Genomic DNA, 22,493 nt, shown 5'->3' on the forward strand with positions numbered 1-22,493 from the left:
AAATTCAAAAACATGCTCCATCCCTTCGTTATATAATTCCAATTGTTCTTCCAGAGATAATCTGTTTTTTATAAAAAAGTTAACACTGCACCACTGGAAGAGTTACATAATTCAAATACTATGAAAAAGACTTTTCATTCACTATTTTACTTTGCTAGTATTTGAACAATTCTGCAATAATTACTAAATAATTGAAGCCAATATTTTTGGCCATGTTTACATTTAGAAATAAACAGTTTTCGGGCTTCCAGCTGGGTACAAGTATCAATTATAATTATAATTGCTGGAAGCCCGAGAAGAGTTTATTCGTCATATATGCCGAGAAAACATGAGATCCTTTTTCATTTTTATATACATTTTAAGATGTGGTGTTGGGTGCATGCCTGTTGCACACAGAAAAAAGAAATGAAATTCGACATTACTTGAAACTCAGAATTGATTTCATCAGTTGATTCAATTATTTCATCTAGATTTCTCCAAGGAACCAATGTAGCAACATGAAGTATAATCATTCTTGTGGTAAAAGTAAATAAATGTTTTCAGATTAAGAGTAAATGAAACACAGCCAGGTATCAAATGACAGATGCTGGAAATCTGAAATTAAAACTGAAAATGCTGGAAAAACTCAGCAGTCAGGCAGCATCTGTGGAAAGAGTAACAAGTTGGAATACCATGCAAAGATTAAATAGCTTCATCGTAGCCACAGTTTAGTGGAATGGTACTTCAGCATTTTGCTTCTCTCCATCCTCCTAATTTGCAGTTTCAAGAAGCACAGTGATAACTTTTTCCAGCGTTACATGATATGGCTGAAATCATGTCAAGGCTTGGCTTTAAAAAGTGGGGGAGGAAGTAGCAGTGATGCTTGATGGAGATCATTGATCTAATTTTTCCAAGGGCTTCACATTGGTCGTGAATTGATCACACGAATTTCACTAAATGGCAAGGTTAGTGCTCGTTCGCCAGGAAACAATAGTGCCATATTTTTAATCCAGAAAATTAAAAAAATCTTCATGAGTTACCATTACACTGCTGTAACATTGCATCTATTATGTCATCCTAGCTGCCAAGTCTGATGCATCAGAAGTGGAAAAAAAACATTTAAGAGTATTTCCTAGATCGAAGCAACTGTTTAAATGGTGAAATTCTGCCAGGCATTTCAGCTTTATTCTCTTCCTTTGTGTCAAACAAGATCTTAATGAGCCCAGTAAATCAAGTAAATGAATGTTCTTGCTATGGTGAGTGGTCTTTTTGAGGGCATGAAGACTTCCAGCAATGTAGTCTCAACAGTTCAAGGAACAAATATTGATACCAGGTAACACACACAAAATGCTGGAGGAACTCAGCAGGCCAGGCAGCATCTATGGAAAAGAGTACAATTGACGTTCTGGGCCAAGACCCTTCAGGAAAGACTGGGTGACAACCACGAAAAGAGTGGTGACGGCTGGAGAGTCAGTGACAGCCCGGAGAGACGGCAACTGGGGCAGACCGGGCTGGCAACCCAATCTGTGTCCTCTGAGACGAGGACCCCCACGAAAGCTACGATGAATCTAAGGGAAAGATACCCCCAGGGGTGCCCGAGGGGTGGGGAGGAAGAGCACCCCAGTCGGACAGACACAACGGCATCAGACCCAGGCAATGAACAAACGACGATGAGGAAGCATGTGGCAAAATCTGCAAGAATGATCGCGGCTTGAAGATCCACCAAGTGAGGATGAAGTGTCTGGCGGGAGCAGGAGCAGCACAACGCGCAGGTGTCCAACCTGGTGAGACAAAGGAGGGGCCAGGCCCGGAGTCACCCCATGGTGCCCGGAACCTCCAAGTGTTGCAAACTAATCCCTCGAACATGAAGTCTAACAGGAGACGGATCAAATGGCCTGCAGCTAACATGACTTCACTGTGGAAGCAGTTTGATGTAGATGTTAACCAAATTCTGGAGGCAACGGCGAAGGGAGAGGTTGATAGGAAGCTGCAAGCCATGACAACAATTATTGTCAGTATCGCAGCTGAACGGTTCGGAGAAGAGGAGAAGGAAGGCTCCAAAACATCTTACTTGAAGAACCAAAGAGCATTGAGGATCCACAACATCAGGCAGGAGATTAAAGTGCTGAAGCCCCAATACAAGGAGGCAGGAGAAGAAGAACGCATTGGCTTGGCCCAGCTGATGTGCATATTACGAAAGACGATCAGGGTCCTCCGTCGGACAGAGTGGCATTGGAGGCGGCATCGTGAAAGGGCCCAAAAACGTGCTGCCTTTATCGCCAACCCCTTCAAGTTCACCGAGGAGTTGCTGGGGGAGAAGCACAGTGGGAAACTGGCCTGTTCGCAGGAAGACATAGACCAACATCTGAAGAAGATATACAGGTGTCCCCCGCTTTTCGAACGTTTGCTTTACGAAACCTCACTGTTACAAAAGACCTACATTAGTACCCTGTTTTCGCTTTCAGAAGGTGTTTTCACTGTTATGAAAAAAAAATTCAGCGCGCGATAAAAAAATCAGTGCGCGAAAAAATCAGCACGCGATAAAAGGCAGCGCGCCCTGAGTAGCCGTTCTCCCCCAGATTTGGAACTGCTTTGCTTTAACACGTACCTGTGAGCAGCCGTTTGCAAGCTAAGTTCTATGGTATCGGAAAAGCCTGAAAGAGCTCGTAAGGGTGTCACACTTAGCGTAAAACTAGACATAATTAAGCGTTTCGATCATGGTGAACGAAGCAAGGACAAAGTGAGTTTGGCTTGTGGAAGTTGACGAAGATCATGTTGAATAGGTTTTGGCATCCCATGACCAAGAACTAATAGATGAAGAGCTGATGCAATTGGAAGAAAAAAGGATAACAATCAAAACCGAATGAGTAATGATAAAGTACGACTTTAATTTTGAAAGGGTATGTTGGTTTAGGGGATATTTGCAGGATGGTTTGAGTCCTTATTAAAGAACTGTGTGATAGAAAAATGCGCGAGGCTCAGCAGTCAAGCCTTCCACATTAGCCACAGCAGACGACGAACCTCGGCCTTCGACATCGAGGTGGGCAGAGATAGAAGATGAGCTGCCTGCTCTAAAGGAAACAGGCGACGAGATAACACTGCAGTGTCCCACCACCCCAACCCCCAGGCCACGGACAGATACCAATTCGCGGAGAATGCAAAGGTAGCCGGGAGGCACACAGCGCAATTTTAAGAGAAAAGCCAAAATAAACATGCTAATTAATTAGGTGCCGCCCGACACGTAATTGTCGGTCCAGATCAGAGACGATGCAGTCGGAAATCGGCACTGATCTGGGCCAACAATTATGGGCGGCACCTAATTAATTAGCATGTTTGTTTCGGCTTTTTTCTTAAAGATGTGCTGTGTACCTCCCGGCTACCGCTGGACCCCTGCGTTCTTCACGGCAATGTATCGCTCAGCGGCCTGGAGGGTGGGGGCCACTGCACCACCCCAGCCTGCGACGACTCAGTCTAACACACCATCATCAGTGTGCACGCTGTCTTCCCAATTCCCTTAAGTGATACTACACTGTACAAACATTATTTCTACTTCATATAGGCTGTGTATTTTTACGTGTTATTTGGTATGATTTGGCAGCTTCATAGCTTAAAGGTTACTGGAGAGCGTGTTCTTGTGAACAGCGCTTGCGTGAGATTTTCTGCCGACGGCGCTTGTGTGAGATTTTCGCTACAGAGAACAGTTCAGTAATGATTGTGGAAAAGTATTTCTACTTTATATAGGCTGTGTATTTATCATATCATTCCTGCTTTTACTATATGTTACTGTTATTTTAGGTTTTATGTGTTATTTGGCATTATTTGGTAGGTTATTTTTGGGTCTGCAAACGCTCACAAAATTTTCCCATATAAATAAATGGTAATTGCTTCTTCGCTTTACGACATTTTGGCTTATGAACCATTTCATAGGAACGCTCTACCTTTGGACGGCAGGGGAAACCTGTATAATGATCCTGAAAGAGAGCAGGAGTTGGGAGAGTGCGACATCCTAACAGACCCACCTGAACCAGATGTGCAGTTCGACAGGTCACAGCTGCAACTAAAGGAAGTCAGAGAGGTCGTCGGCAAAGCAAGGGCAAGCTCGGCTCCAGAACCAAGCAACACCTCGTACAAAGTGTACAAGAACTGCCCCAAACTCCTGCTGCGTCTGTGGAAGATCCTGAGAATCTTCTGGAGAAGGGGGAAGATCCCAGAACAGTGGAGAGTGGCTGAAGGGGTGTGGATCCCGAAGGAGGAAAATGCCACCCAGATAGATCAGTTTCGCATCATCTCCCTGCTGTGTGTCGAGGCAAAGATCTTCTTCAGTGCCATTTCTAACCGGCTGTGCACCTACCTAGCAAAGAACACCTATATTAATACATCAGTCCAGAAGGGTGGCGTTTCAGGGATGCCCGGCAGTCTGGGGCATATCGGTGTGGTGACACAGCTCATCAGGGAGGCCAGAGAGAACAAGGACAACCTGTCAGTGTTGTGGCTCGACCTGACAAATGCATATGGCTCCATTCTGCACAAGCTGGTGCAGCTCATATTGACCAAATATCACGTCCCCAGCAGAATCAGAGACCTTATCGCTGATTATTACAGCAACTTCAGGATGAGGGTCTCTTCAGGAGCAATTACATCAAGCTGGCACAAGGTGGAGATCGGCATCATCACAGGGTGCACTATCTCAGTGACACTGTTCTCCCTAGCCATGAACATGCTCGCTAAGTCTGCTGAACCAGAGTGCAGAGGGCCCAGAATGAATTCTGCTCAACGGCAACCACCTATCAGGGCATTCAGGGATGACCTCATAGTCACCACAGAATCAGTCCCAGGCTGCCGGTGGATTCTGCAAGGGCTTGAAAAGCTGGTGGAGTGGGCCCGGATGCGTTTCAAACCTGCCAAACCAAGATCGATGGTGCTGAGGAAAGGGAAGGTGGAGAACAAGTTCCGGTTCAGCATCGCAGGCACAGCCATCCCAACCATCACAGAAAAGCCAGTCAAGAGCTTAGGCAAAATTTTTGACAGCCCTTTAAGGGACACAACATCCATTCAGGCAACCTGCACCGAGTTGGATGGCTGGCTGAAATCTGTGGACAAGTCTGGCTTATCTGGGAAGTTTAAAGCCTGGGTGTACCAGCATGGCATTCTTCACAGAATCCTGTGGCCCCTCCTTGTCTATGCAGTTCCGATCTCGACAGTCGAAACCTTAGAGAGGAGGGTTAGCAACCACCTCAGGAGATGGCCGGGGCTGCCAAAGAGCCTGAGCAGCATCGCACTCTATGGACACCACAACAAATTGCAACTGCCCTTCAGATCCTTGGAGGAAGAATTCAAGGTATCAAGAACCAGAGAAGTGCTACAGTATAGGGACTCAAGTGACCCAACGGTGGCTAGAGCAGGGATCCAAGTAAGTACTGGCAGAAAGTGGACGGCAGAGGAAGCTGTTCAGGAAGCAGAGGCGAGGCTGCATCACAGGAGGCTGGTGGGAGTGGTCACACGAGGCCGAGCTGGGCTAGGATCCTTTCCAACTCCCCAAACGGACACCAGAGGGAAGGAAAGGCGTCGTCTAGTTGAGGAGTTGAGTGGGCGAAGCGGTCCCGACCCTCCAAGCAGACCATTGCCTTTGTCAGAGCTGGGAAGCAGCCAATACCTGCCAAAAGAACATTTGCAGGCATTCTGATCTCTGCAAGGGACTGGCAGCTGTTGGTGGACCTCGAACGGCAGCTGAAGTTCCCCAACCATATCGCAGCCACCACCCTGCGACCAGACATTGTCCTAGTGTCTGAGTCTACTAAGCAAGAGGTGCTGCTGGAGCTGACAGTCCCATGGGAAGATAGCTTGGAGGAGGCCTTTGAAAGGAAGCTCTCCAAGTACGCAGGACTGGGCAGCAACTGTCAGCAGGCTGGATGGAGAGCGAGGTGTCTCCCAGTGGAGGATGGTTAACCATAGAAACCATAGAAACTACAGCACAGAAACAGGCCTTTTGGCCCTTCTTGGCTGTGCCGAACTATTTTCTGCCTAGTCCCACTGACCTGCACAAGGACCATATCCCTCCATACACCTCCCATCCATGTATCTGTCCAATTTATTCTTAAATGTTGAAAAAGAACCCGCATTTACCACCTCATCTGGCAGCTCATTCCATATTCCCACCACTCTCCGTGTGAAGAAGCCCCCCCTAATGTTCCCTTTAAACTTTTGCCCCCTCACCCTTAACCCATGTCCTCTGGTTTTTTTCTCCCCTTTCCTCAGTGGAAAAAGCCTGCTTGCATTCACTCTATCTATACCCATCATAATTTTATATACCTCTATCAAATCTCCCCTCATTCTTCTACGCTCCAGGGAATAAAGTCCTAACCTATTCAACCTTTTTCTGTAACTGAGTTTCTCAAGTCCTGGCAACATCCTTGTAAACCTTCTCTGCACTCTTTCAACCTTATTTATATCCTTCCTGTAATTTGGTGACCAAAACTGAACACAATACTCCAGATTCGGTCTCACCAATGCCTTATACAACCTCATCATAACATTCCAGCTCTTATACTCAATACTTTGATTAATAAAGGCCAATGTACCAAAAGCTCTCTTTAGGGGATTCGCAGCCCGTTCCTTAGTTAAAGCCTTCAGCATTTTGGGCATTGAGGGAGAGAGGGAGAGAGGAAGAGGAGAACCATCCACAGTACTACTGATGCATCAGAGAGGGCCTCAAGATGGCCGTGGCTCAGAAGAGGGGAGCCATGGAGTCATAAGTAGCTAGTCATCTGGACACAAGCTGGGGTCTGATCAGCCTGGCTGGGTCACCTGGAGGAGGTTGTATGATGTTGAAAGACCTGAAAAACCTGATGATTCCAGGAACATCACTGAAGATGTGTCCAGAAGCATCAATAGATGATACCAGGTGTTTCTTTCAATGGAGAAACACACTGGAAAAATTAAAAGGTGTTGGAATTATCACTGTTGTCATTGTTCCAAAAGTTGCTGAAGATTGACTGGAGGTAACATGCTCTCATTTTCACATTCTCCGTCAGTGTTTGTACCACAATGAGTGGACCTTAATCCTGCCTGACATAATGAAGTATAGGTAAAACGCATGAAAAACGATATAGATGCACCACAGTAAATATTGGAGTGTAAACATTTATTGTTCAGCCAGTGCTAAATTTAATGGAGGTCAAGGGAGCCTGTAAAGGTCATTGCCTTTCTGCCTGAACGAGGAGCTTATGGAATCACGTCCAAGTATCTTTGTGTTTTTCGATATCTGATATCAATACTTGCCCTTGTTGTCAACACACCACTTCCTCTATACTTGCTGCTCCTTCTCTCCTCCTCTTCCTGCTGGAGGGCATCAAGAAAGAACTAAGCCCTTAGGATAACATCATGAACTGATACATGCTGCACAAAGTACCTCCCGATTATGTTGCAGGGTTCCACTGAGTACAGGCACCCAATTCTCATCTTGAGGACCCTAAAACATTTTCCATTGAAATTCTGCTAGCCTTCTGCCTCTGACTGTATTGATACTTTACTTTATACTTTATTGTCAGCAAACAATTGGTACTAGAACGTACAATCATCACAGCGATATTTGATTCTGCGCTTCCCACTCCCTCAATTACAAATATTAACTATTAAAAAATTTAAAAATAGTTAAAATTAGTAATTATTAAAAATTTAAATTATAAATCATAAATAGAAAATAGAAAAATGGGAAGTAAGGTAGTGCAAAAAAACAGAGAGGCAGGTCCGGATATTTGGAGGGTACGGCCCAGATCCGGGTCAGGATCCGTTCAGCAGTCTTATCACAGTTACTCAGCTGCATTGACAAGACACCTAATGAATTCATCCCAGAATTTCAGAAAGTACACTATCCACACTGTGCAGCAACCTCTCACTCTCTCTGACCAATGGAATCAACTTAAAGAGAAATATATCTTTCTTTTATATGAGTACAGAGGATCAGCAATATCCCAAAGGCTGAATTGAATTACACTCTAGATGAACAATGGCATAGATCAACCACAATTGTCTAAAATAATCTAGAAGCTAACAAGTTCAGGCAACAATTATGTTTACCTCCACTGCCAGAACAGTTTGGTCATGCAGAAATGCTGGAGCTTTTGGTGCCAAAGTTGGTGAGCCGGCATTGCCATTTTTGCAGATCTCAGGCTTCAGATACAATTCTCCTTGAAGAACTAAAAGTAGAAGCATTACTCCCTGCATACTCTAGTGGCATGACCCACTAAAATAACATGACAAGGAACTTTCACCCCATTTTTAATAGTTCTCTAAGTTCAAAACCCCATTATAAATAAAGTATGAAACAGATGAATAGATCTTTAAACAGTATAATTACTGTGAAAGGATTATTGTGAAAAGCTGCTTCCCTGCAGGGCGACCCATAATATTTCTCAATCAGACAAATGAGGCATTGACTGGCATCAGTTATGTGCTAACATGTAATATGCATGAAACTACCAGAATCACTGCACCACTCTGTGCAGTTGTTCCGAAAGATTGTTCCAAGGATAAATGATTGATGTCAGAAGATTCTGTTGCTAAGGCTAAAAGTAATTATTTACTTTTCCAGACCATAGCTGTTGGTGACATCATAAAAACCACTGCAAATGGATTCTTTCAAGCTGAAAATTCCATTCACTTGAATAATCATTACCAGTCAAGTTTTCTAAGTAAGTAATCTAGAAGAAAAAAAATCTTGTAGAATGTCTTAAATGCTTAATAGAGAACAATTAACTGGCTAGAGCAATGGATACCTGAGATGAAGCAAATGCAAGGCTGAGGTCTGATGATGAAGAATGAAATGGTATTTAATTATATTTTTGATTAGTAGTGGCTGTCTTGGTCAGAAAACACTGGTCAAATGTTGCTAAGCCAAGCTAATGAGAAATCTCTATTTTGCTCCTTACAGAGTGAGCATATTGTTCCAATAGATACTAATTTCACTTGCCCAAGTTCAGCTTAAGTGAGGCTGGTGGATGCCCAAATTTGTTCAATCATGGTTAATTCAATTAAATAGTTATATACGAGGAACTGCTTAACTTCCTGTAAGGCCTTACCATTCATACAGCAGATCGTTTAAAATACAATGACTACAAAATTGGATGTGTGGTTTTGTGTTTGATGTCACAGGCGTCCAGTTTCTTTCAACTGTCATCACAAACTATGAATGCATTTCTAATGCTGATTTTACCGTTATGACTGAACTATGTGCGTTCAATGTTAACTAGGAACAGGAAAACCTGCCGAAAGAATATCACCACCTGCCCCCAAATGTGGTTCTCAAAAAAGATCTTCAGATCCATGAAGATTGTGAATGAAATCAACAGAACTCAGAGAAATGCAAAACTCTTTTTGGACAGAAAGTATCATGTTGCTTTCTAAAGATGAAATACAGGCTTTGTTAGGTTCTGGGGATTGAAAACGGCAGGAAGGAAAGGACTGAAAGATCTGGTGAAAGTGGGAAAAGAGAATGGCAGTAGAGAGGGATAGTTCTGATCAGCAGGGGCAATCTCCAGTAAGGGAGTTCAACTGCCATACATACCCCTTTGAGCAGCAGTTTCTAGGGAAGCTAATGTTTTCCGAGAATGTCCCATTTGTTGCAGGCAGAATTGTAGTCAGAGCTATGTCTGGACTGTTCTACTTAACCTTAATTGACTTCATTATCAGCTCAGTTCAGGTAACTGTAGCAGACGTAATTGTGTTTCCCAATCTACAATTCACTGCTCAGTCCTATGAATAAACCTCTTGCACCATAAAGTTGAACTCCTGATCTCACCATTTACTTCATCTTGGCCTTGTAACTGTAAGGCTCTCACTAGGCTTGTATACAAATCTGACTCATTCGCTAACTTTGCTAACAGCCACGTGACTCAGCAGCAAGAAGGCCACTTTTCATAAGCAATACATCTAGGATCGGTATGATTTGAGTTCAACCAAACAGGAAAGTTATGATGTTCTGATTAAGGAACATCAATCGTAGCGGATGCTGTGTAAATACAGCCCCATACACAATTATTAGTCACCAAGAAATGACAGGTCGTACCCCAGCATAAAATTATAAACAGAGTATATTTACCAATTTTTCAACTTTATCAAACAGTTAGCAGGAAAAGAAAAGAAAAATAAAAGGGCCCATTACAGTTAAACCAGTCCAATGTGCACATAAGTGCTGGAGCTCATTTCTGGAGTAGTCGTGTGCATCACTTTACTCACATGCTGAACCCAGGTTCTGCATGAAAGATACCAGTCACAGTTTGAACTTCTCACAAAGACCACCTCAAACAAACTGACTAACTCAGGAGTACTGGCACTTCATTCTTGGAATCATTCATCTGCACAAAGTGCTGCTTACAATGGGGTCTCTCCTTTGAGTGACATTCTGCATCTTCTCCTGTGCCCTGCTCCATAGCTCGCACCAAAAGACCCCAAACCAGAATACTGTCCTTCAGAAATCTCATCCCACCCAGCTCTTGAGAATCTTCCATCCATCCCAATGGGCAGAAAGTAACAACACATACCAAGACAATCCAGATTGACGGGCACAACATTCCTAAGTTGGACAACATGGCTCTTTATCTTTAGCTAAAGCCGAAACACTCTTACTAGCAGGACACACAGCTTTTGAAGAATACTGTTAAAATAAAATACCTCATGGCATAGCAGCAGAAACCTTGAACAGGGCATTACATGACAGATTTGTTTACCTGCACTGCAGTTTCTCTGTTCAAAGTTCAAAAGTAATTTGTATTATCAGAGTACATATATGTCACTACATACAACCCTGAGACTGATTTTCCTATGGGCATACTCAGCAAATCCATAGAACAGCAACTATAACAGGATTAATGAAAGATCAACAGAAGACAACAAACTATGCAAAACAAATATAAATAAATAGCAATAAATACTAAATACATGAAATAACAAGAGAAAAAGTCCTTAAAGTGAGATTATTGATTGCGGGAACATCTCAATGAATGAGCAAGTGGGTGTAGTTATCCCCTTTTGTTCAAGAGCCTGATGGTCATGGGGTAGTAACTGTTCTTGAACCTGGTGGTGTAGTCCTGAGGCCCTTGTACCTTGATGGCAGCAATGAGAAAATAGCATGGCCTGGTTGGTGAGGATCTCTGATGATGGATGCTGCTTTCCTACGACAGCATTTCATGTAGATGTGCTCAATGGTTGGGACGGCTTCATCTATGATGGACTGGGCTGAATCCAGTACCTTTGTAGGATTTTCCGTTCAAAGGCATTGGTGTTTCCATACTAGGCTGCCAGTCAATACACTCTCTCCTACACATCCATAGAAGTTTGTCAAAGATTTTGATGTCATGGCGAATCTCTTCAGACATCCAAGGAAGTAGAGGTGCTGACGTGCTTTCTTTGCAATCGCATTTATGTGCTAGGTCCAGGACAGGTCCTTTGAAATAGTAACGCCCAAGAATTTAAAGCTGCTAACCCTCTCCACCTCCAATGAGGACTGGCTCATGGACCCCTCTCCTGATGTCTACAATGGATCCAAGTCAGCTCTCAGGTGAGGGCTGATCTGTTTCATCGCCAGCCTCTCAAAACACTTCGTTACTGTGGGTGTAAGCGCAACTGGGTAATAGTCATTGAAGCACCGGTATAATTGAAGCCTGATTGAATCAGCTGGGTACTATACCCTGCTGAAGTGAGAGGTTAAAGATGCCAGTAAAAACACCAGTCAGTCGGTCAGCACAAGTCTTTAGTAAATGGCCTGGTATCCTGCCCGGTCCGGAAGCTCTCCTTGGATTCACCCTCCTGAAGGTAGCCAGTACACCAATTTAAGATACTGAGATCATAGGATCTTCAAGAGATGTGGGAGTTTGTGATGGTTCCTTCATGTTCTGACGGTCAAAGTGAGTATAGAGCACATTGTGCTCAGCTGGAAGCAAAGCCCTGTTGTCTCCCATATAGTTTGATGTAACTTTGTACTAAGTTATAGCATTCAAGCTTTGCCACAGCTGTCGAGCATCCCTTATTGATTCTAGTTTGGTCTGGAATCTCCACCTTGTCCATGAGATGACTTTCTGGAGATCATACCTGCACCTCTTGTAGCATTCTCAGTCTCCTGACTGAATATATCAGTATATTCTACTTTGTTTTGTTTTTGTTTCGTACTATTTCTATGCACTTCTACATGGCATGATCTGTTTGGCTGGCTTGCACACACACAAAGCTCTATACTATATCTCAGTACATGAGACAATAATAAACCGTTTATGGCTACTGAAGGCAAGAGATTGTCTGCTCAAGTGACTGGGGAATTCATTATCTCCTCCTTTCAGAGAGCAGAAAAGAGTGTGGCTTTGGTTTTATAGACAGAGGCTTCCACATGGTGCACAGGTTTAGCAAACATACAAGGTCTAGATTCAACCACAGTTTGAAATACCCTTTCCACAAAAGGGCATTTCTTATTTTTTCGAATCTCATTTCTGGCGCCAGAATAAACTCATGAATGCCCACTTTCTTTCAATTGAAAGAAGAAAATTTCAGCATTTTAGTTGAGATGTAGTTCACAAAACTCCGAAGTTTACCACTGTTGCACAGCTCTTCCCTTCCCAAGATGTTCGCTCTTCCTCACACCCCATTTTTGTGGCTTCAAATGGTCCTGCTCCTGGAACTGAAAGGACAGTCAAATATTGCTACTCGCTCGAGAATATAAATATGGCTGGCCCAGTACTGGACATGATGAAGGTGAGTTGGAATCATTGACAACCCCACCATAAACCATCAGCACTACCAGTAGAAATGCAGTTCAGATTTTGCACCTTGGTCATGGCTGCATTGCAAAGTTGTTTCCATTCCCATAACACACACGCATTAGAGTGTTGTAAACTCTACAGAAACATTTAGTAGACAAGCCTGGACACTATGTAAACAGTGTGCAGAAATTACACAGAAAGCCCTACCATCTTGCTGGTGAATGTACAATCTAGATTGCAGTACTAGATGGACATAAGGAACTGCTGTATACTTTGCATCATGAAAACATGGCTCACCCCCACCATTTCAGATGTAGCGCTGCAGCCTGAGGGCTTTACCATTCACCGCATGGACAGAGTAGCTGTGTTTCTTAAAGGTAGAGGAGGTGGAGTGTGCTTCATAATTAACTCATCGTGGTGCACAGACATGGCCGTTTTCTCTCGGTCCTGCTCTGCTGATCTGGAACATCTAGTGGTCAAGTGTCGCCCATTGTATCTGTTTTCCGCCGTCATCCTGGTAGTGGTGTGCATTCCACCCTTGGCCAACATCAGCCAGGCACTAGAGCAGGGGTCCCCAACCTTTTTTGCACTGCGGACCGGTTTCGTATTGACAATATTCTTGCCGACCGGCCCACCGGGGGGAGGGGGGTGGGGGTGGGGTAGGGTAGGGTTGCCAACGTACAAGAGTAGCAGTCAAAACGTTGGGTTTACCCCGAAAAAGACTACAATGACCATGAAGCCTTGCACGGGCACCAGTGCGCATCCGTCTTCGTGCCGATTTCTTTTCTGCAAATTGTTTTTGGCGATTCTGTTCCGGGGGGCGGGGTTGTTAATCACGACCGCAATATAGGTGATAAGTGGCTAATACACTCAATTTCGTTTCTAAAAGGGTTTATCTAACAAATTTAATATTAAACACACAGCGCATATTTTTCTCGCATAAATATAGCGATAAGTCAATTATCAGGGGAGGACAGGGGAGCTTGAAGTATGTGTTGAACGAACTTCCAGTAGAAGTGGTAGAGGCAGGTTGGATATTATCATTTAAAGAAAAATTGGATAGGAATATGGACAGGAAAGGAATGGAGGGTTATGGGCTGAGTGCAGGTCGGTGGAACTAGGTGAGTGTAACGATCGGCACGGACTAGAAGGGCCGAGATCGCCTGTTTCCGTGCTGTAATTGTTATATGGTTATATAAGTCAACAGCATCTTAACATTTTAAGTAATGTTTGGATATTAACCACACAGCACATATTTTCCCTGTATGAACATATAAAATCATTGCAACACACCACTATCGCTGAATCAGTGGGAGCCCTGGGCTTGTTTTCCTGCAACAAGACGGTCCCATCGAGGGGTGATGGGAGACAGCGATACTCGAAGGGGGTTCCTTATGTCCAGTCTATTCCGCAATTTAGTTTTCGTTACATTCATTGCAGAGATATGTTGGAAATGGAAGCAACGTTTTCAGTGCTTTCGTGGCTATCTCAGGATAGTCAACCTTGACTTTGATCCAGAATGCCGGCAGAGAATTTATGTCAAACATACTTTTCAGCCCGCTGTCACTTGTAAGCTCGAGGAGTTGATCTTCTTCCCACACTGACATGGATGATGTGCGAGTAATGACCTCGCGTGCGTTCAAGCTCAACAGTGGGTGTGACAGGGAATGAGGAAAGGCACAGCTGACTCATATCGTTCCCTCGCGCATGCTTTATGGCCCTGTACCGGTCCGTGGCCCAGTGGTTGGGGACTGCTGCACTAGAGGAGCTGAGCACCATGATTACCAGCCACAAAACTGCTCACCCCGTAAGATCCCAATCATTGTGGAGGATTTCAACCAGGCCAGCTTGAAGAAGTCTCTGAGCAACTACCACTAACATATCACCCATGGAACTGGAGCAGCCAACGCACTTGACTACTGTTACACCACCATCAAGAACGCTTATCATGCCATCCCATGCCCGCACTTTGGCGAGTCCAATCTCCTGGCTGTGCCTCAACTCCCAGTGTACAGAGACTGAGGACTGCAGCACCAGTCGTGAGGTCAAGGAAGGTGGAAGAGTGCTTACGGGACTGCTTTGAATCAGTGAACTGGACAATAATCATGGATTCATCTTCAAATCTGAAATAAGTATTTCACCAACTTCATTAAGTTCTGTGTGTATGAATGTGTGCCTTCGAGAGCATACTGGACATACCCAAACCAAAAGCTGCGGATGAACCAGGAGATTCACAGTCTGCTGAGGGCTAAATCTGTAGCATTCAAGACCCATGATCTAGAACTGTACAAGAAGTTCAAGTACAGTCAACGGAAGGCTCTTTTAGAGCAAAAGCACAATTCTTATTGAAGTTAGAGAAGAAATGGGATGCATGTCAGCTCTGGCAGGGTTTGCAGGCCATTAGTTCCAAGTTGGAACATAACATCAGTAATGGCTGTGATGTTTCATTCTCAGTTGAGCTCAATGCCTTTATACATGCTTTGAAAGGGAAAATAAAAGTACACCTGTGAAAATGCTTGCAACATGTGGCAACCATGATCTCTGTCTCAGCACCTGATGTCAGAACATCTTTGATAAACGTGAGCCTGTGCACGGCATTTACCTAGTAGAGTGCTGAAAACCTCAGATCTGGCCCTCAGCCAACCGACAGGCAAGAGTATTCAAGAATATCTTCAACTTCTCACTGCTGCAGTTGGAGGTCCCCACCTGCTTCAAAAGGGTGTCAATCATACCAGTACCCAAGAAGTGCAGGGTGAGCTGCCTCAATGACTATCAATCAGTTGACCTCATATCTACTGTGATGAAGTGCTTTTACAGGTTGGTCATGGCCAAAATAAACTCCTGCCTAAGCAAGACTCCGGTCCTGTTGCAATATGTCTATTGCCATATTGGACGCAATCTCATTGGCTCTCCACTTGGCCTTGGATCACCTGGACAGCAGCAACATCTATGTCAAGCTGCTGTTTCTTGATTACAGTTCAGCATTCAACACTACCATATTTGCAGAATTTATTAATCAACAAGCTTCAAAACCCGGGCCTCTGTACCTCCCTCTCAAATTTGACCTTCACTTCCTCATCGGGAGACCATAGTCAATGAGGATCAGAAGCGATATCTTCTCCTCACTGATATTCAACACCGGCACACCTCAAGGATGCGTGCTCAGGCCACTGCTCTACTCTGTTAACAAATTTGCTGATGACCCAGCTGCTGTTCACAGAATCTCGCATGGTGACGGGGAGGCGTATAGGAGATAAATCAGCTGGTTGAATGGTGTCGGAACAACAACCTTGCAGTCAGTAAGAGCAAGGAACTGACAGTGGACATCAGGAAGGAGAAGTTGAGGAACACACACCAGTCCTCACTGAGGGATCAGCAGTGGAAACGCTGAGCAGCTTCAAGTTCCTGGATGTCAACTTCTCTGAAGACCTATCCTGGGCCCAGCATATCGATGCAATTACAAAGAAGGTACAACAGTGCCCATATTTCATTAGAAGTTTGAGGAGATCTGGTATGTTACCAAAGACTCTAGCATATTTCTACATACGTACTGTGGAAAGCACTGCCGCAGGTTGCATCAGCGTCTGGAAGCTACGGACTCAGTCAGCTCCATCATGGCAGGAGGCTCCACAGACAAAGACATCTTGAAAAGGCAATACCTTAAAAAGGTGGCATCCATCATTAAGGCCTCTCCCTCCATCACCCAGGACATGCTACCATCAGGGAGGAGGTACAGGAGCCTGAAGACACACACTCAATGTTTTAGGAATAACATTTATAGTATTTTGCAGGTATTGTTCTATGCTGTTGCTGCCACAAAATAACAAATTTCATGACTTACGCCAGTGATATTAGACCTGATTCTGATTCTGACAGATAAAAAGCATGAAAAATTACATTACAGCTGCTGGCTCAAAGGAATTAAAATCTGACAATTTCTTTATTATTGTCATATCTGATCACCGTATACTGTCTACCATCAACATTCATTGATAATTACCAGAGCCAAATTCTCCACCATCCATTAATAAAGAAATCTGTTGACGTGAATATTAATTGGACTAGACATACTAAGACTGTGACTGTAAAAGCTTAGCAGAGAACAAGTCTCTTTGTGAACTCATATCCTGCCCCTTATCTTACCATCTTCAAGGTGCATTAGAATTGTGATGAAACATTTTATCAGTTGCCTGGATGACAGCCATCTCAGCAGCACTCCACTAACCTGCCATCATCCAGGACCAAACAGCCTGTTTGACTCTCACCTCTATAATGAACACTTACTCCATCCACACCACACCAGTGCACTTTCGCTGCAGTGTGTGGAAAATTGGCAAGCTTTTTCAACTGCACATGGAAAATACACCAACTCAATACCTAAAAGGGGAAGACAGGCAATCACTTTGGAATGCTACATTTGCCTTGGAGCCTCACACAATTCTGACTCAATCACACGTCTCCTTTTTTGCTGTCCTCAAATTTACTACCTAATAGCATTATGAAAATTCCTTCATCTTTAGCTCTACAGGAGGCCAAAATGGGAGCTTCTCAACAACTTCAAGTTCAATTAGGATTGATCATTAAACAGTGGTTATTTATTCTCGATCTCACAAGTGGAAAAGAACTCTAAATGTGCTGAAGGTGCCATTAATTTATTTTCCCCAATGCTGTTCACCTCAACGTCTGCTGACCACAATTCATGAATACAAATCCCAACCAATTTAACATTCCAAATCATATGAATACATCCAACATAGAGGAGAAAACAAACACCAACTAATTATCATTGTTCATATATCTACTGCTACCCTGACAGCTTCTAATTGCACTTGGCCAATTCATTAAGTATAAGAGATATCTTGCATGGAAGAAGTCCCTCTGGTCTGGCTGATCATCAACCTCCCATACTACATGAATCCCACTGTTTATTATCTCTTAGTGGATGGAAGGTTACTTGCTTACAGTACAGAATAATAAAACTGGAGTTTATACTCCTGATGGCTATTGAGTAATCTGTGAAACAAAGTGATGAATAACATCAGCTATAAGATCAGTGCTGATTAATACTGCTGACTAGACAACGGGGTGACCTGTTGGGGCATCCTTTGAGAGAAGGGTAGTGCAGTCTGATGTGACCAGAATGAACATTTAATTTTCCTGAATGCTATTGGTATCGCTTTGCTTTGGAAACTGAAGTAGAAAACCTCAGTATACTAAAGAAGAACGATGCGTAGCAAAGCAAATATAGCTGGTCCTCATTTAACGAAGGACACTTTTGATGGCATTATTTCTGGTTTATCTGCCACCCTTCTGGAGACATGCAGCCTTTTCATCCCCCGTCTCTTCATCTCTTCTGCTGTTTGTTGTTTGTCTCTGATCCTGGAGACGTGCATGCCTCTCCTCCTCTGTCTCTTCTTCTCTCATCTTTTTTTGTCCTGACTCTTTGATCCTGGAGTCGTGCGGCCCTGGCCTTATCTGATTCTTGTTCTCTCACTCTCCTTGCCGCTTCCCGACGATATTTAGCGTCATCTCTTGACCATAATGTCCCCCTTCCCTTTCCACGCAGCATAATTAGGCTGACCATATTTTTTTACCCTAATGCTGGATAGAAGATACGAAGCAGTAACATCAAAGGATGCTGATTATTCTCGATGATGTGGTTGGTGCTCTCCTAAATGGCCATGATATAGTCACCGCTGTCCTTTGACTGCAGCAAAGGGTTTTATGGGTGTCTCGAAGTATGTCATTACAATAAGATTTAATTATCTCTTATTGATGGGTGGCAGTTAGATCTGTCCCAATCCTGCACATGCTGATGGCGATTAGCAGAATGTAACCCCCTGAAATAGAGCTGCCCTGCTCTTTTGCTCTGGCAGGTGTCGCTGCTGAGACTGGCCGTGCACATGCGTTGGGCTGTTACTTCCCGATTTCCATGATGGCTGATTGGGTCTCGGGTTAAAAGGGAGCCTGTTTATTTTGGTGAATGAGCAATTTTATACAAATACATAATCCTGAACTTTGCCTGCATTCTGTAAGTTTGCGCATTTTAATTCGATTCAGCCAAAAGAGCCGCTGTAATGCACCGTCTGCGCTAATTGGAGGTCACAAACAGGCAGACAGAGCGTGAGAGTTTTAGTAGTATATAGATTCCATGAATTTGATATGCTGTTGAAATTCACTGCTTAATAAGACTGATGCCATTGACTTCAAACTCCACCACAACTTTCCATACCCCTCCATGGATACCTGCAGATGCAGAGGTTCTCCAGTGGAAGGATTAATAATTTTTCTTACCCTGGGTGTTTTCTGTGTCGAGCTGACAGCCTTGATGTTCTGTTGCGAGGTGCTTGAAGCTGCAGTACAAAGCACCTTATTCCGAAGACGTGCAGAACGCCGGACTCCAACCTTAAACAAGATATTGGTTATATTATTTCAGTTATAATAAAATGTAAGTACTATACATTCGAAAATACACTTAAAATATAAATCTGGGATAACACAAAAATCAAGAAATACATTTTAATCCTGAAAGAGAAACTGTGGATACTTTGTACAGTGCAACTGTAACCCATCTCCAAATAGCTTAATGCTTAATAGCTTTAAGGTATCACTACCTGGTACCACACAAAGAATCTACTTTCAAAACATAAATTCTTCAAGGAGCTCATTTTCAGATTACAGTAAATCTCCAATGATTCACCACCTGATCATTCTGAAATCCGATAGTTTGTCTCACCAAATATTGTTTGATGCACTCTTTCAACTCACTAGGGTCAGCTCTGAGCTCTCCTTCCAGTAGCTGAGCCTCAGTTCTTCACCCCTTTTCCTGAGCCCTGGTCCCGGCATACTCATGATTCACTGAGGGCCTGGTTCTTACACTTACCTTCAACTTACAGGAGTCACTGGAAAATTTATTATAATACAATGCAACATTTTTAAAAAAGTGAATTAAAAGTGTATGGGGAATAAGATCCTTAAAATATGCTAATTTTAGCAACAAAGTCCCAAGCATAAACTCAAAAGATTCTGCAAATGCTGAAGACCTTGTGCAACATACTCAGCAAGTCAGGCTGCATCTATGGAGAGGAATAAACAGTCGCTGTTTTGGGCCAAGATCTGATGAAGGGTCTCAACCCGAAACTTTGACTGTTGATTCCCCTTCATAGATGCTGCCAGGCTTGCAAAGTTCCTCCAGCAATTTGTGTGTGTGTTTCTCATTGTTCAGACTGTGCTTTATTGGAGCTTTACGGCAGAGTCAAGATTTTTGAACTCTAATTTTATCCTCAACTTGGTCACAATTGCATGTCTCATTATATTTTCTGCTCAGTCTTCAACATCATTCATATTAATTAAGTCATTTGTTGTGCTTTAATATTATTTGCAAAAATCTAAGGTATGGCTTCAGGGAAATTCAAACATTATGTACAAGTTATGGTTCCTATTGATTTGTACTGTTGAATGTTCTAACAAAATTAAAATAAGTAGAACATTCGTTTTTTAAGCAACTGTATATAAAAAGATTACAAAACAATTCTGATTGAAATGTTCGGATATTGAGAAGTAGATGTAAGATATCTCAAAGTAATAAAGCTCAACAATCTGGTACAAGTAAATCCATTGGTACTGTATCTAATTCACTTATCTTGGCCAGTATGCCTCCCCTTCAATTAAGATGCTGTATCTCTCTGTGCCTGAGATTGATGGTTAGCTTTCTAACTGTCATCTAACTCTCTGGGGTCCTCAGGAATGTTCTCATCTTCCCAAATCTGGGGGCAAAGGTTGTAGACTTCCTTGCTGGGCTTTGGAAATCCAGCAGTTACACCATCTGGTCACAAGGCCTTTCTGATTTCTTGTCAGTCAGAGTAGTAGCAAACCTCTACAGGAAATTTGCTGAGGAAAAGAATAAAGGCCTCTGTTGTAAAAGGATAAGGTTAGTTTAGAAAACACAGGAGAGTCTGCAGATGCTGGAACTCTTGAGTAACACACAAACACAAAATGCTCAGTATTTTGGGCAACATCTACTGAGAAAAAAAATGTTTTGGATCTAGACCATTCATCAGTGTTGGAAAAGAAGGGAAGCAGAAGCCAGAATAAAAAAGTGGGGGGAGGGGAAGGGAAGGAATAGGTGATAGGTGCGACCAGGTGAGAGGGAAGGTGGTGATGTTCCTTCCAGCTGGCAGTAACTTCAGGGGGATTCAAACATTATAAACAGTTATGGTTCCTATTGATTTAGATCAGAGGTTGGCTGTGGTGTGCTATCCAATGATCAAGGGTCCTCAAGACATTCCACATGAATTTTCTTGAGGCAATATTTCTGTTGTTGCTACATTTTGAGGCCAGGCCAATGAAGGTACCAAAGTAGATATGGCAGTAGTTAGATCAACATAAACACAAGAGATTCTGCAGATGTGAAAATCCACAGCAACACACACACACACACACACACACACACACACACAAATGCGAGCAGAACTCAGTAGGTCAGGCAGCATCTATGGAAATGAATAAACAGCTGAGGTTTCAGGCGGAGACCCTTCATCAGGACTGGAAAAAAAGAGAGAAGATACCAGAATAATAAGATGGGGGAGGGGGAAGAGAACACACTAGAAAGTGATAGGTGAAGTCGGGTGGGTGGGGGAGGGGAAATGAAGCCAGAAGCTGGGAGGTAATAGGCAAATAAGGTAAAGGGCCAGAGTAGAAAGAATCTGACAGGAGAGGAGAGGGGACCATGGGAGAAAAGAAAGGAGGAGGGGTACCTGAAGGTGATAGGCAGGTGAGGAGAAGAGGTAAGAGGCCAGAGTGGGAAATGGAAGAAGAGGGAAGGGGAGGGGAAAATTTACCGGAAGTTGAAGAAATTAATATTCATGCCATCAGATTGGAGGCTCCCTAAATAGAATATGGGATATTGCTCCTGAGTGCCCAAACAGTCCTTCTAGGTGAGGCAACGTTTCACCTGTAAATCTGTCAGGGTCATCTACTGTATCTGGTGCTCCTAATGTGGCCTCCTCTACAGTGGTGAGACCTGAAGTAGACTGGGGTACTGCTTTGTTGAGCACATCTGCTCCATCTGCCAAAAGTGGGATTTCCTGAAGGCCATCCATTTTAATTGCAATCCCCATTCCAACGTGACGGTAAATGGCCTCCTCTTCTGCCATGATGAGGCAACTCTCAGGGTGAAAGACTTTAATCTTCTGTCTAGGTAGCCTCCAACCTGATGCCATGAACATCGATTTCTATAACTTCTGGTAAGTTTTCCCCCTCCCCTTCCCTCTTCTATTATTTCACACTCTGGCCTCTTACCTCTACTCCTCACCTGCCTATAAACTTCCCCCTGGTGCCCCTCCTCTTCTTTCTCCCATGGTTCTCTCTCCTCTCCTCTCCTAGAAGATTCCTTCTTCAGCCTGTTATCTTTTCAATCCCGTTACTTCCCAGCTTCTTACTTTATCAGCTCTTCTGCACCCACCTGGTTAGTTTAACAGTTGTTTCCATCTGTTGACATGTACATCCCTACTGTTTCTTGTTCAGATAATAACTAAATTTAACAGGAGCCAGTGACTTCCTGGAAGACATCTCTGATCTGTCATCAGGGATGAAAAACCAAACTAGATTTTTTTTTTAGTAATCCTCAGGAATTGAAGTTGAAATCAACTGTAGCATAAACATTATGCTTGGGCTTAAATCTGTGGGTTCATAATACTTTAGGGAATGAATGCGCAGACTCCTCTGATTATAATCACGTTAAAAAAAACAAGAAGAAAATTCCACCAA

At 43.4% G+C, this 22,493-nt stretch overlaps 1 protein-coding gene across 2 annotated transcripts in view; it reads right to left on the reverse strand.

Annotated features, from left to right (window-relative positions):
- Positions 1-22,493, reverse strand: part of c25h1orf174 (chromosome 25 C1orf174 homolog) — a 41,020-nt gene that overhangs the window by 8,073 nt on the left and 10,454 nt on the right. For both annotated transcript variants that reach the window (XM_063033054.1, XM_063033053.1), the window contains exon 2: positions 19,020-19,130. In XM_063033054.1, the coding sequence (XP_062889124.1) occupies positions 19,020-19,130 (111 nt within the window). The remainder of the gene's footprint in view (positions 1-19,019; positions 19,131-22,493) is intronic.

The sequence above is a fragment of the Mobula hypostoma genome, chromosome 25 (assembly GCF_963921235.1).
Source record: "Mobula hypostoma chromosome 25, sMobHyp1.1, whole genome shotgun sequence".
In the NCBI taxonomy this organism is placed as follows: domain Eukaryota; kingdom Metazoa; phylum Chordata; class Chondrichthyes; order Myliobatiformes; family Myliobatidae; genus Mobula; species Mobula hypostoma.